Raw genomic sequence first — 15223 nt, forward strand, 5'->3', positions numbered from 1 at the left:
CATCTTTGGGATGTACGGATCCTGATGAGATGTCAAGAGGCAGATACTATTACTGCAGAAGAGTACGTATATTCAAATTGCAGGCATCTTTCTTCCTTAGTTTATGTAGTACATTCAGATATTAAATAAAGCAAAGAGGGAATTATGCCACATGAATGGCCATCTGAAAGCTTTCTGGGTACAATATAAACACTCCTGAGTGGTTATCAGGGAAATACCTAGACGGACTAACTATCAGCATACACAAGACTTTGCTGCCTACAGAGGGCTTGCAAAGCACAGGCTTAAGATACACAAGCATGACCACAAAGTGAAACATCAAAAATAGGACTTCAAGGAAACAGTACAGCATTTCCCAGGACAGGCATCTGGATATTGTGGGGAATTAAATTTTGAATGAAACTGCAGCAGGAAAATCAAATAAAGCCTAGGTTTTACAGACACAGAAATATACCATATATCACAATGTATTTTTACAGGACAGGCTTCAAGAGCTCCCAAGAACCAGGTCACAACCTTAATGTTGGCTGATTGAAGCTATTGCAGTACTATCATCACAGATCACTTTTTTACCAAAGGGATTTTAATATATTATAATGTTGGAATTAACTAGTGTTTTCTGATAAGGAGCAAGTTACCTTCTATTATCAGGCAACAAATTCCTGGGTAAAAAACTATCTGGATGGCCGGGCCCAAAGAGTTGTGGTGAACGGAGTTAAATCCAGTTGGTGGACGGTCACGAGTGGTGTCCCCCAGGGCTTGGTGTTGGGGCCGCTCCTGTTTAACATCTTTATTGATGATCTAGACGAGGGGATCGAGTGCACCCTCAGTCAGTTTGCAGATGACACCCAGTTGGGTGGGAGTGTTGATGTGCTCGAGGGTAGGGAGGCTCTGCAGAGAGACCTGGACAGGCTGGAGCCATGGGCTGAGGCCAACTGGAGGAGATTCCATAAGGCCAAATGCCGGGGGCTGCCCTTGGGCCACAACAACCCCCAGCAGCGATACAGGCTTGGGGAGGAGTGGCTGGAGAGCTGCCAGTCAGAGAGGGACCTGGGGGTGTTGATTGACAGCCTGATGAACAGGAGCCAGCAGTGTGCCCAGGTGGCCAAGAAGGCCAATGGCATCCTGGCTTGTGTCAGCAATAGCGTGGCCAGCAGGGACAGGGAAGGGATCTGACCCCTGTCCTCGGCACTGGTGAGGCCGCCCCTCGATTCCTGTGTTCAGTTTTGGGCCCCTCACTACAAAAAGGACATTGAATGACTCGAGCGTGTCCAGAGAAGGGCAACGCAGCTGGTGCAGCCTCTGGAGCACAGGTCGTAGGAGGAGCGGCTGAGGGAACTGGGGGTGTTTAGTCTGGAGAAGAGGAGGCTGAGGGGAGACCTCATCGCCCTCTACAGCTACCTGAGAGGAGGCTGCAGAGAGCTGGGGATGAGTCTCTATAACCAAGTAATAAGTGACAGGACAAGAGGTGATGGCCTCAAATTGTGCCAGGGAAGGTTTAGACTGGATATTAGGAAGCATTTCTTTCCCGAAGGGGTTGTTAGGCATTGGAATGGGCTGCCCAGGGAGGTGGTGGAGTCCCCATCCCTGGAGGTGTTTAAGAGTCGGGTCGACATAGCGCTGAGGGTTATGGTGTAGTTAGGAACTGTCAGTGTTGGGTTGATGGTTGGACTGGATGATCTTCAAGGTCTTTTCCAACCTAGATGATTTTGTGATTCAGTAAAATCATTTTAGTATTTTGCTGATACGTTCTCCTCTGGTACAATCTGCCAGAGAAAATAGTTTCTCTGCCTGTAGAGTGAAAAGAAAATCTGCCTGAATAAGGTGCAGATAAAAATGGATACAGAAATTAGCCCTGAAGTACTGTAGATTTCCCAAGGCCTTGCTAAGAACTCAGAGACAGTTATATTTGGCTTTATGTGTTCAAGGCCAAGTTTCTTCTTAGAAAATGATAGATCCTATTCAGAGAACTTAAATGATGGCAAAGATATTTAAAGGAAGAACAAATTTTTTTTATTTGTTATGTACACTACATTCATCAGTGAAAGAACAGGTATGGTATGTAGATAGTGAAAGATATCTTTGTAATATCATGTGAATTTGGAACTCAGATATCAAGTATGAACCAAATCTTTCTTTTTAGCAACTGAGCTATGACCATAAGGATGTGTCTGTATCAGGGACTGAAGGATTTATGGGTTGTTTTGGGGTTACGAATCTGGCTTGCACATATATGTATACACTCAAGCACGCAACTGGTACACTTGAAGTGGTTTCCTTTTGAAAAAAGAAATACAATAGAACACTAGCTAGGGAGCACCTCTTTAATGTGAATGCAAGATTTTCCCTCAACATCTGTCAACACTTTTATGGCACATGCAATGTTAGATTGTTGGCAATCTGTTTATTATTTCATATCTGTGATGCTTGTTGATAGAGATACTGTTACAGGTCTGCTCTTATCAGTTACCAAATTATAGTTACAGGTGGAGCTCTTTCCTATTATCCCTCTACTTGATGCTATGTCCTACTAATTGTGGATAACACTGAACAAAAAGGACAGGAAAATGTGATCTTTTAGTTGTAATTGACAGAAACTATAGGTAAATTCCTTGCTGTGTAAGAAAAAAGCTGAAGCTGAAGGTCTAGGAAATAATTTCATCTAGAAAATACCTACAGCTACCCATTTGTCAACGAGGCTGGTAACATGTGCTTCACACTGATTCTTGCATTCTAAAGACAGAAAAGGTGTGCCTTGCCCATTTCTCTTGGCACATTTTCTTGACTGAAATTCTCTTCTACTGCAGTGATGTATTTGAAGACAGGTCCTCCTACATAACGAAACCTTCTGAAAGCTAGTACTGCAGTGGTTCAAGTCAGCTACTCACACTCTCTTGTTCCAGTTTCTGTCAGGAAATTGCAGCTTTTTTATCCCGAATGCATCTCCAGCAGGCTCCCTTCTGAGTCATAGTCACAGTAGCAAGACTGAAAGAGAGAGGAGCAGCACAGCTGGAGCCATGGCTTCCAGAGAAGGTTGTTCCATGACAACTGGTCAGGGGCAGCATGGAGGGCTCTGGTGTGGTTGTCTACTGCTAGGTGTATGACCCTGAGGATTTCATAGAAACGACTCTCCGTTTCTGGAGTCAGTGGGACTTTTTCTTCAGGGTCTCTGGAGAGATCAAAGAGCAGTGGGGGATCATGCCATGTGATGAATCCTCCATGGCAGAAGCAAACATGAGAATCATAGCAACCATTGGAGTCTTCAGGACTGAAGTTTGGAGTGAAGAAGAAGACTTTCCAGACAGATTCACCTGCAATTTACAGACATAAACCAGCTGGTAATAAAATGACAAACTAAAAGTTCCCTAGTCTTATGAAACTCTAATTTACACCACAGGAAATCAGTCTTTTGGTACAACCTCACTCTCTACAGGAACTGCAATATACTGAAAGAGTAAAACGAAACTGAGCAAACAAAAATAAGCAAGACATGGCGATTTTCATGCTACATGTATTTATGAAATAATTATGACCATTTCATTCCCTTGGAAGAATTCTGATTAACTAAATCATAGGAGACTTAAAAGAACTTTATGTTTTTACATAAACAGTGATAAGATTTGCATAGATATTTACTAAGCCATTGCATTGTCTTCTTCAAGACTTATTAAAATGTACTTTTAGACCTTGGCCATATCCAGATCACATTTGCTTCTCATTTTGCTAATCAAAGTATTTTCATTTTTACCTTTTTCTCTCTTTCTCTTTTTGTTGTATTAACCCATTGCCCTTTATCACAAGCCTTCATTGCAAATACATGGAGACAGAGTTTCTCATTTTATTAAATGTGATGATATGAAAAGGTATAATGGTTGCTAAATTCCTGGTTTAGGCCTATAATGTTTTTTTCAAAAAATAAAAGTTACAGTAGTGCATTTTTTGTGACATTCTGCTTTGTAACATGGGAAACAAAGGTCTTCATTTATAGATTGGTCATTCTCTCTCAGATTTGCTGTGTACAGAAACTGAACTGTCTGCACTGCTGTAACTTCACTCAGTATTTTCACTGTTTAAAAATAGTAATTATTTCCTGAATTAGGAATAGGCAGATATGAGTTTGTTCCTTGAAGAAGCACTCTTGAACAGAGAGTGCACTGGAGAATCTAAAAATACTTAACAAGAAAGGAGTAAACAAAAAATGGCTATTATTTTCCGCAAGTATCACAGAACAGACAGGGATGGCAGGAACAGACAGGCACTTCCAAGGAAGCACAGTGTCCTCCCACAGCCAGGGAAGAATACAGTTCTCCAGAAATGGACCAGACAATAACTAATCAGAGTCAGGAATCTGTATTTTATACTTAATAAAAGTAGGCTACTAAACAACTGGGGTCTATGATGTCAGACTACCTACCCACTTGAGTGTATACAGATATCAGAAGTACATATTCATCACTCATTTACATTTCTCAGCATCCTATTGCAAAAAACAATTTTTATATCATCTTATTTTTTCAAATACTGGGGGAAAAACTTGGTTTTGGTATTTTGTTGAATTTTGTTAAGTTCACAGAAATCTTGTTAATCTACAGGCTGTTCAGAAGGTGGGTTTTATTTTTTTTTAATGTGTTTTTCATTGTATATGTTTCAGGAATAGTACCTTCTTGACTGGCATACTGTTATATATTTTTGAAAATCTCATGTTATGAACTGTCACGCTTTATAATTAAATTATAATATAAACTGCGTTTTTGACAAATTTTGGAGGTTTGAAGTTCAGATGTCAAAACAGCAATTCCAACAGATCTATGAGTTCAAACTTGGACATAATGCAGCGCAAGCTGCTTGAAACATCAATGAGGTATATGGCCAGGGAAGTGTTAACGAACGGACAGTGCAACTTTGATTCCAAAAATTTCGACGTGGCAATTTCAACCTTGAAGCTCAAGAAGGTCACGGACGTCATTCTGCTATTGATGACGATGAATTGAAGGCTCTGGTGGAAGCAGATACACGCACAACTGTTCGAGAACTTGCAAAAAGAACTTGGGGCAAGCATATCTACTGTTTCTGAGCATCTGAAGAAGACTGGAAAGTCGAAGAAGCTCGACAAATGGGTGCCACATGAATTGAATGAGAATCACAGAAATCGCTGTTTTGAAGTGTCATCGTTGCTTCTTTTTCGCAACCAGAACACCCCATTTCTCGACCGTATTGTGATGTGTGACGAGAAATGGATGCTCTACGATAACCAGCAATGATCAGCTCAGTGGTTGGACCGCAATGAAGCTCCGCAGCACTTCCCAAAGCCGAATCTGCACTAAAAGGTCATGCTGACTGTCTGGTGGTCTGCTGCTGGTTTAATCCATCACAGCTTCCTGAATCCAGGTGAAAAGATCACGGCGGCGAAGTACGTCCAGCAAATCAATGAAATGCACCAGAAACTTCAACAGCTGTGCCCAGCACTGGTCAACAGAAAGGATCCAATCCTTCTCCACGATAACGCGCGGCCACACATTGCACTTTTGATGCTGCAACAGTTGAATAAGCTGAGCTTCGAAACTCTGCCTCATCTATCGTACTCACCAGACCTCTCGCCCACCGACTATCACTTCTTCAAGCATCTCAACAGCTTCCTGTGTGGGAGACGCTTCAGAAACCAAGGGGAGGCTGAAACTTCCTTTGATGACTTCATCGCCTCCAGAAGTCCAGAATTATATGCAACCAGAATAAATATGCTGGTTTCTCGTTGGTAAAAATGCATTGATTCCAATGGTTTTTATTTCGATTAATAAATTTTATTCTGAGCTGAGATATGCCACTTGAAACTTACAGGTTGAAATCGGCAATTAATTTCCGAACAGCCATAGTAGCAGATTGTCACAGATTTATGTGTGCTGCAGTGGTTAATATGTATTAATCAATTCATCAATTCAACAGAATGGAAAGCACTAGAAAATGTGAGAAGGGCAGAGATGAACTAGTACATGTCATGATGTAACTACATCACACTCAATTTTTAAAGATAAAAATGGGTTTAAAGAAAGAAATGCTTCAGCTGACTAAAGAGTCACAGACTTCCATTCTAGTCTATAGCATGAGTTTAAAGGACAATAGGTGACCTTAGGATTCTTTACATCTTCTTCTATCCCACAGCCTTTTTCTCATTATAAGAGATTTTTCCTTTAGGTACCAATTCAATCACAGAGCCTGGATACTTCCAGTTCACTTAGTCTGCACTTAAATCAGGGTTGGAGGGGTGATGGTTATTATACACATTAGACTGGGGGAACCCTGAATGCTGCTTGGAAGTCAGCAAAGGGGAATGAGCTTTAAAGGCTGAGAGTGACTTGCTGGCACAGACAATAGGACATGGAAGCCTTTAAAAGTCTCTGGCTGTGACAGCAGCAGCGGGAAAAGGGAAGGGAAGGGAAGGGAAGGGAAGGGAAGGGAAGGGAAGGGAAGGGAAGGGAAGGGAAGGGAAGGGAAGGGAAGGGAAGGGAAGGGAAGGGAAGGGAAGGGAAGGGAAGGGAAGGGAAGGGAAGGGAAGGGAAGGGAAGGGAAGGGAAGGGAAGGGAAGGGAAGGGAAGCATTCCTTTGTCTACCTTTCAAATAACATTTTGAAAGGTTTGTTTGATACTTGAAATCTTTGCTGTTTTCTCAGAATTAAAATAAATAATCATCATCTAACAGTCCCCCTTAAATTTCTTTGAATTTATGCATGGAATATTTCCCAGAGCAGAAATATTCCTCTCATTTACTGAGACTTAGAATTTACATTCTGGGAAGGTATGTAATTCTATACTAACAATTCCTTCAGGGTCTCTAAAAGTATTTAATTGGCAAGATAGACAATGAAGAACAGAAAAAGCCAAAGGGCTTTATTAGTCAGTGCACTGTGTACCTTTGTAGACCATGCAACAATTGCTCCAAGTAGGAATTTGATTCAAGGGTCTACGATACCTTGATAGAAGAAGAGCAGAAAAAAATTTTATAGCTATTAAAATGTCAACTAAAAGAAATTCTAGTAAGGCCATGCACATGAGAACTTTGTGGTCAGGCTGTCTTACCACACATCTATCTTTGATGGTATACTTGTGCTGAATGACATTGAAAATAAATTTTCAGTCACCTTTTTTTGGTGTTGGGCACTGTAGCACCAGCCCAGTTCAAGGACTTGCATATAGCAATAGAAAGTTGGAGATTCTGAAGTAATGCAAGTTGATACAAGCAGCTCCTATACGTAACACATGGGGAAAGAAATAAATAAGGAAGCTGTACCATGTTTTTTTTCCCCTAAAGAATAAAGAATTCTTCCGGTTTGGCTATATACAGAGCGTACAGCATGTTCCAAAATCATGTGTGGGTTTGGGGACAGGGCATGTATGACATCACATCATGTCTGAATCACATTGTTAGTGTTTTGAAGAGTTGATGCTAGTTTATCAGCTATGCAGCTATATAATATCATGATAATGCTGCACAAAACACTGAGCTCTGGAAGAGCAAAATCTGTTATTGTGCAATGTTCATCTGTTGCACTGCAGTGATGTTTCAGCAAGGATCTGGAACTTCTGTGGTGCTGGAGGAACAGCAGTGCAGACTTTAACCACTGATTTCCTAAGCATTATAAAAACTAAAGCATATCTGTCAGTGTCTGTGGCTATGGAACAGCCAGTGTAATATACTAGGAGACATAAAGAGCTGTCAGACTTCTAATCTGTAAAGCTGATGAACTGTATAAAGCTTGATATTAAAAAGAGAGAGCTCTCTCTCCCAGTCCCTCTCAAATGATATAAAATCTCATTTTGTCTGAGGGTTAACTACAAGGATCAAATTAATCTCTCAGTAATTAACAGTACCTTTGTTCTGCAAAGGATCTGGATAGCAAACTTTCTTTATATAAAAAGATAACTATATGTCTCTTCCTCAGTGAAATTAGTAGTAAAATTGTCAGGGCTCCCCCACAGTCAAGTATATCAGCTCCCTTCTAAAACAGCAGGCAAGCTCTAAACCTTTCAAGTTCCTGTCCCAGTGTTTCACAGCTACTTTATTTAGTGATCTTTTTTCCTGCAATTCTTAAGCTCTTTGAATTGTCCAACAATTTCACCTATTCAGCTCTCAGAATTCCTCTTCACATGTTAAGAAAAACAAAAACTACAGAAGTTGTACATATAAATAGTCTCCAATCAAAATAGGATGCGATTTTTTTAAGAAAATCTACTATAAGAAAATAATTGTTCAGAGTTCAATCTCCCTAACAGACTTCTCTTCTGATCCTTCACGCATCTATTTATCCCCTCATATTCACATAGACAACTGTAGCTCCAACAGACAGGTAGCAGCCATGAGATTAAATAAAAGTCTCTCAGTAATATATATTAATAGTTTCAAGATGAAGTGGCACACTGTATAGTGATGCCATTTGTGTTATAATAGCACAGTTGTTAATCACTGGTTGCTAAATGGTGTTTTCTGATAAGCAGTTCTTGAAATTAATAGATGCTGTGTTATTGCCTGGACCTAATTTTTACTGAAATTAATCTATGACAGTGGCTTTATAGGTTTGCTGCTACTGTCATCTCCTTTTTTCATATTATTTTGTTTCTTCTTTCTGTAGAACAAGTTAAACAAGTCTTTTTTTCACTGTAAATTGGGGACCTGGTCTCTCCTTGACTTCAGATGCCTTTGAGCATAACCCTGTTGGCATAGAGTACCAATGTAAATTGCCCACAGACTTTTCTGTATCTTGAGTGTGCTCTGTAGCCATTGTCAGCTCCCACGCTCTAACTCATGTTCTTCAACATTTCTACAGAGTAGCAGATGAAACCTGCAACTCACTTGAAAATCATATGTTTCAGGTAACTCTTGTTATTAGATTGAATCCTTTCTTCTTGCTTCCTATAGTTTAGAAACATTTAGAACGGTCAGGTTCTCTGTTAATCTTATATAGTTATCGCATATGTGTATACATTCAGCTTTTCAATAAGTTAACAATTTAGAAAAGTTTCAGTTGCTAAATTCTTGTAGAACTATATATGGCACATAGAGAATACTGTTTGGTTACTATAAAGAAAAAATATATATTATTTTTATGACTGTGTACATTCCTCAAACAGCTAATAAAAATCTGCTATTTGAGTTTAAACATTTGTAACTTCATTGTTCCTTCAGTGTAAATTTGTAATTTTTTAGATACTTGTTTTAAATATCTGGCTATTTTATGATGTTATATTATTACATCAGTTAAAAGACAGCACATTATGTCCCAGTGTAGGTGGAGAATAACAGAGTGATATTCAAAGACATAATGTTAGCTTAAGAGAATCAGCTGCTGCATAAAGAACTGTGCAGAACATACAGTATTTGAGTTAAAACCATGGGAAAAAAAAAAAAAAACAGTAGCAGCAGTGATTTTAAAATCTTAAGGGTAGAAACTCACATTGGTGATAACTAATAATCATACTGAACGACTGCTGGAGGAAAAATATGAGACACAGTGAAACCATGCTCAGGCTGCTGAAGTCAAGACAGAAATCTCATTACTGAGCTCATTTAAAGTGCAGGTACGAGAAGCTTCCACTGAATTCTGCTCAAAATTCAAGGTTACATGCTGAAACAGTAGAACCTCACAAATAATTATTTTCCTTAACTCTTCATCATCATCTACAAAAAAAAAAATTATTTAAATTCTTCTCTTGTTGAGAAAAGTCTCAAATTGGAAGAATCTGTGGGTATAGAAACTATTCTGCTAAAATAGGAAGTGCTATAATGTAGTGTTCTGCCTCATATTTGGAAATTTTAGTTAACAACAACATGAAGAATACATGTTGTCCCAGAAAAAACTTCCATCCATAGTAATTTGATGCACATAATCCAGACATCTGGTAAAGTTATGTTAGAAGACTCTATCTACTTGGTGAATGGTTCATGTAATTTTCAGTTCATCCAAGCAGCAGTTGATGACATGTTGAAGACAGAAGATAATGCTGGCACAAAAAAAACCCCTCTGGTCATTTCCAACCTATATTCAAAAGTCCTTGAAAATAGAAAAGCCTTGCTTTATTGCTTGTGAGAAAAATATTATTGATTTGCATGTATTGGTTGTCCACTGGAGTCACTAAGATATATGGTTAAGAACTGAGAGAGCAACACACTTAAGAATGTAACAAAGCATAGCCACTTCACCAAAGATGGCAAAAAACCAAAGAGAAACCTATTCAGAACTGTGACTTGTCTTTTTTCTTTCTGTCCTTCAAAACCACATTTTATTAACAGAAAATAAATTGAGAAAAGTCATTACTCGCTTAGATAAAGAGGGTGCAGTCATTCTGAGTAAATTTGCAAGATTCAAACAGTGATTTTCCTGATACTGAGTAGCTGTACAAGACAATGATGCAAAGGAAGTCCTAAGCAACTTCAGCAAATATTCTCAAAGAAGTCTGAACCAATCAAAATCAAAACCATTCCCAGGAATTAGTTTATAAGTTATGTCCAGTCATTTTTCAAAATTTGTATGTCAGAAAAACACTGACAATTAAGTATTCTAAATCATTAATCTGAAAACTGATAGCATGTTTGGCCTTTAAATAGCAAGAAGAGCATTTAAAATAAAGAAATAACTGTATAAAGTTTCTTTAAAAATTTTGTAAACTAGGAGCCTGGAAATTTGTGCATTGTCAAAGAATACTGAATATTAATTTGTTTTGTTTTAAAAAGTTGAGGACAAAGGTGAATTACATTTCCTTCCAGGTATCTCAGATAGTTGATTTATTTTTTTTTTCTTTTAAAAAACTACTAAAATACTTAGGAAATATTCTGAAAAAAAATCTTGTTTTATTTTGAAAATTGAATTAGTTAAGCATATATGACAATGTAGCAAAAGGGTTCCTTCTGTCAGAGTAAAAATATTGAGTTAAAGCAATCTTTTCTAAGTGATATGGTTAAAACATCTCAGCATCAGTCAGTTATAAAATATTTTAAAAAATAATTCTGAATGACTGAATTTTGTTTTTATTGTAAATATTGTAGTATATGTAGTTTAGCATCTGAAATATATGGCAATATTTTTTGTCCCACTGTTAGAAAATGCATGTCTGCCAGAATCTGAAACCAGCAAAAGATTACAGCAGGTGTTAAAACTTAGGGTGAGTAGTGAAAGTAAATAGGAATTTGCATCCTTTTTTTATTATTATTATTAGAAAGAATAGTTGGAAAAATTGTGCAGATATTAAGCTAATTAGAACTCCAAAAAACATATTACCTGATAGCTTGGGGGTGTGCTAATATCCAGCATTTAAGATGGAAATTGAGTCTTGAGGTGCATAGAAAAGTTCAAACCTATTTCATTAGGGTTCTTATGAGTCTGTCATTTAGAACCAATACATTGAAGGAAATGGAAAGCAGTAGTTTACTGCAGGTCTGTGATGCAGTATAATGTGATTAATAAATGTATGTTCAAACAGTGCAAAAATCCCTCAAAATCCTGAATTAAGCCTAAACACCAAAAGGACATATCACAGGATGTTCTCTTAAAGATAAATCATCAGGAAGTTTCATATAAATTTATTCCTAAGAAAATTTCTAGAAGTCTATTTTCTGTTTTCACATGGATCTGTTCAAGGTTAAGGCATTTCAGAGAAATCTAGCAGCCTGCCCATTTGGAGCTCTATGCAAAAACCAGTCTTCATTCTGTAGTTCTCCAGTCAGCATGAATGCTTGAGTTTGAAGAGAAGAGTTTTAGGAAAACAATGGGAATATTTTCTTGATTTGGTGGTGTGCAAGATGGGTGAAGAAATCTTCAGCTATTGACCAGATGACAGTAAGTGATGTAGAAAGGGAAAGAACCTTGACTCTCTCCTCCTGATTTCCATCTTAAGGAATGCATGTGTGCAGTGTAGTGAAAAACAGGCTTTACACTTTTAAGTGCTATAATCTCCTAAAATCTTCCTACTAAAAACAAGAACAGAGAAGGGTCTCCTGGGATTGCTGATGAGATTAATACATTTTAACTGCTCGTTATAGAGGATGTAGAGAGGTCAGCATCGTTTTGATGAAAGGTTGCTTCAGGTCTGTCAACTAATACAAAATCATTCCACTAGTAACTAAACTCTGTTTAGTCATGCATGAAGTAATTCAAATAATCAAGTTTTTTGAATGTTTTTTTTGTTTGTGGGTTGGGCGGGGGAAGCATGTTTGATAAGGAATGGTTCGTTGGATTGGTGTACAGGAGGTTTGTCTTGTACCTTCCATCTTGCTGCCTTTCCTGCCCTGCAGTCTAAACCAGGAGAAAGGGAAGTGCAAATAAGACAAAATAAAAACCAGAATCAAAAAGAGGAGATGGTCTCTATTTCATTTCAACTTAACCAACTGGACTAGGAAGTTGGGTTTATGTTCTTTCCATGATAAGGAATAAGGTAAATACTTTTTTTTAAAAGGACAGGATTTAATTCTTTTTTTACTTCCCTTTATTTGTCTCTCTGTCCCAGAGTGAGTAGGGGAATGCTGGTAGGGAGTGGAGCACTGCATATCCCAGGGCATACATAGCTCTTCCTGAACCTAACAATAACTCTGCTGCCACTGTCACAGAGCAAAGCAGAGGCAAGAAAATGCTGTATCAGCATTTGTCATACTTTTTGGGGGGGAAACACTTTCCTACCTAGAATATTATCAGCAGAAATGTGCATGGGTTGATTAGGTCGATTTTCTTGAGCTTGATAGAAATAGTTTTGTGGTGTCTGCTCAAGCTAGAAATGCTCTTCTCCCCTTTGGTGGTTACATTATTTCACACTTACCAAATAATATGCCCAGACTGTGTCACCCAGAGCTGCAGGTGCTCTGATATGAGTATCAAGATAGCAAATTAAAATACTTAACGAGATAGTTTAGATAAATGACTCTTGATGCTTGTTATTCCTCCAGCTGTTGCAGTTGAGACCCTGAACACAAGCAAGGGATTTGGGAGATGATTTGGAATTTTTGGAGGCTTTTCTTGATTGTGGTGCCTCCATTACATGGGCATGATCAGGTAGAGAAAGAGAAAATAAAAACCAAGGAGGCAAATGAAGAGTGAAGATGATGTTTACAAAGCAAGCTGGGAAACAGGGGAAACAAAGTATCTTCAATAATCAAGTAGATGAAAAGACCGTAATGACTTTAGCAACAAAAGGTAATAAGTGACTCAGATGTTTCATGCAGTACAAAAAGGTATGTCTTCTTGGCATCATCGAAGAAGAAAACCAGGAGCAAAGAAAGAAGCCAGAAAGATCTTAAAACCAATACAGAACAAAACAAACAAAACCAAAAAACTCACTTGTAAAATAAGAGACTTCTGTAGAGAGAATTGTGGAAGTGAAGGAACTTGTGAGACTAAAAATCAGAAGAGGCAAATGCAGAAAAACCCTCATTGAGGGTCAGAGGTTATTACAGCTTCTGCAGTTGCACAAGGGTAAGATTCACACAAGGGTCTAATCAATTAAGAAGTTCAAAAGGAGACTTACTATCAGTGAGACTAGAAGCTCAGAAATGGGGAGGGAAAGGGGAATAAACAGTTGGGAAAAGGATGAAAACAGGGTAAAAGGACACAGTTCGGAGGGGAGAAAGGGGTTGCTCTTTGTCCAACAAAAATGTGGTGTTAAGTATTCTGAAGACTCATGAGCTATTACTGAAGGAAAAGTGAACTTTCTTCTGTGACCTACATACTGTGAATTAGATACGTGATGCTATTTAAGTCTTTCATGGGATTCTGTGGCTGAATCAGTGGAGAACAGACATAAATCAACATCACACTGACACTTCAGTGTTTTTCATGCATGATGACGCTCAAAATCAGAAAAGTGGTCTGCAGCACTTGCTTTCTATTGTTGAGAATATCTCAAGAAAAAACTTTGACATAGACTATAACATGAAAATGTGTAAATATCCGTAAAAGATATGTCTATGTATCTATACTAGGTCTGGCTGAGCTGGAATTGGTTTTCCCCTACAGCAGCCCTCACGGTGCTGTGGTTTATGCTGGGAGCTGCAGGGTGTTGATAGCACCCTGGTGTTGTGGCTACTGCTGAGCAGGGCTTACACAGCACCAAGGCTCTTTCTGATATTTCCCCCCCAGTGGGACGGGGTGGGCAAGATCTTGGGAGGGGACACAGCCAGGACAGCTGACCCGAACCGACCAAAGGGATATTCCAGACCATGTGACGTCTACTCAGTATAAAGCTGGGAGAAAGGAGGAGGGGGGGGGGGAGAGGTGTCACCACCCTTGGTCGTCTGAGCCAATCACTACGCGTCCTGAGAAGGGCCAACATCACCTCTTCATGGGAAGAAGAGAATAAATATGTTAACTTTTTTGTTTCTGCGCGTGGACCTTTGCTTCACTTTGCTTATGTTAAAACTGCTTTTGCTTTACCCAGAAGGGTTGGTGGGTTTTTCTGTCTTATTTTCTTTCCCCTCTTTGCCCTGTTGAGAACAAAAGGGGGAAGGGGGGGGGGGGGGGAAGTGATAGAATGACTTGGTGAGTACCTGGCATTTAGCCAAGGTGAAACCACCACAGTATCTATGAAAAGATGTTGTTGTTACCAGTTTCTGTAAAATTTCTCCCATAGATTATTTTGCTACTGTGTTGCTATTAAGACAAAGGGTGGTGACAAGGAATGAGATTTAATGAAGTTTATAAAGTGATTTTGGGGAAGGACACCTATGTCTCTACATTAAGAGCTGCCCCAATCACCAAAACACATGTAAAAAAGAATAAAAAGTTACTCAGAGACCTGGTAGTTAACAGACAAGGTAAATGACTGGTTTAGTCTTGTGTTAAAAGGAAAATTGAACAATCAAAGCAAGTGACACTTTCTTAATTACACTTTAAAGATCTTTATGCCAGTGTAACTCAAATCAGGATCCGTATCTCAACCATGTTTCTCTTTTCTGACCATTCTTGTCAGTTCTTTTATGACACTGATGCATGGATAAAATGCTGCCTCCATACTACAAAATCAGTTAACTCTTTATAGTTTAACCTGGATGTCTTATTTATTGCATATTTGTAGACAGGCCTTCATTTGAACCTCTGCTGCTTTAAAAGAAAAATGACACTAAATAAATGACATGATCTAAACTTCCCAGTCAACTTCAAAAGACTCCCATAGTGTCATTCCTGACACTTAGCAAAATAATAATGTTTTTCACATTGTGAAAAAGGTGGCAAAGCATTTCTAATTTTAAATTC

General features: G+C 38.7%; 1 protein-coding gene across 9 annotated transcripts in view; it reads right to left on the bottom strand.

Annotated features, from left to right (window-relative positions):
* Positions 1 to 1551: 1551 nt before the first annotated feature.
* The window catches only part of STS (steroid sulfatase), a 113655-nt gene continuing 99983 nt past the window's right edge, over positions 1552 to 15223 (bottom strand). For all 9 annotated transcript variants that reach the window (XM_074907521.1, XM_074907530.1, XM_074907556.1 and 6 more), the window contains one exon: positions 1552 to 3311. In XM_074907521.1, coding sequence (XP_074763622.1) covers positions 2929 to 3311 — 383 coding nt within the window. In that variant the 3' untranslated portion in view covers positions 1552 to 2928. The remainder of the gene's footprint in view (positions 3312 to 15223) is intronic.

The sequence above is a fragment of the Athene noctua genome, chromosome 1, assembly GCF_965140245.1.
Source record: "Athene noctua chromosome 1, bAthNoc1.hap1.1, whole genome shotgun sequence".
NCBI lineage: Eukaryota > Metazoa > Chordata > Aves > Strigiformes > Strigidae > Athene > Athene noctua.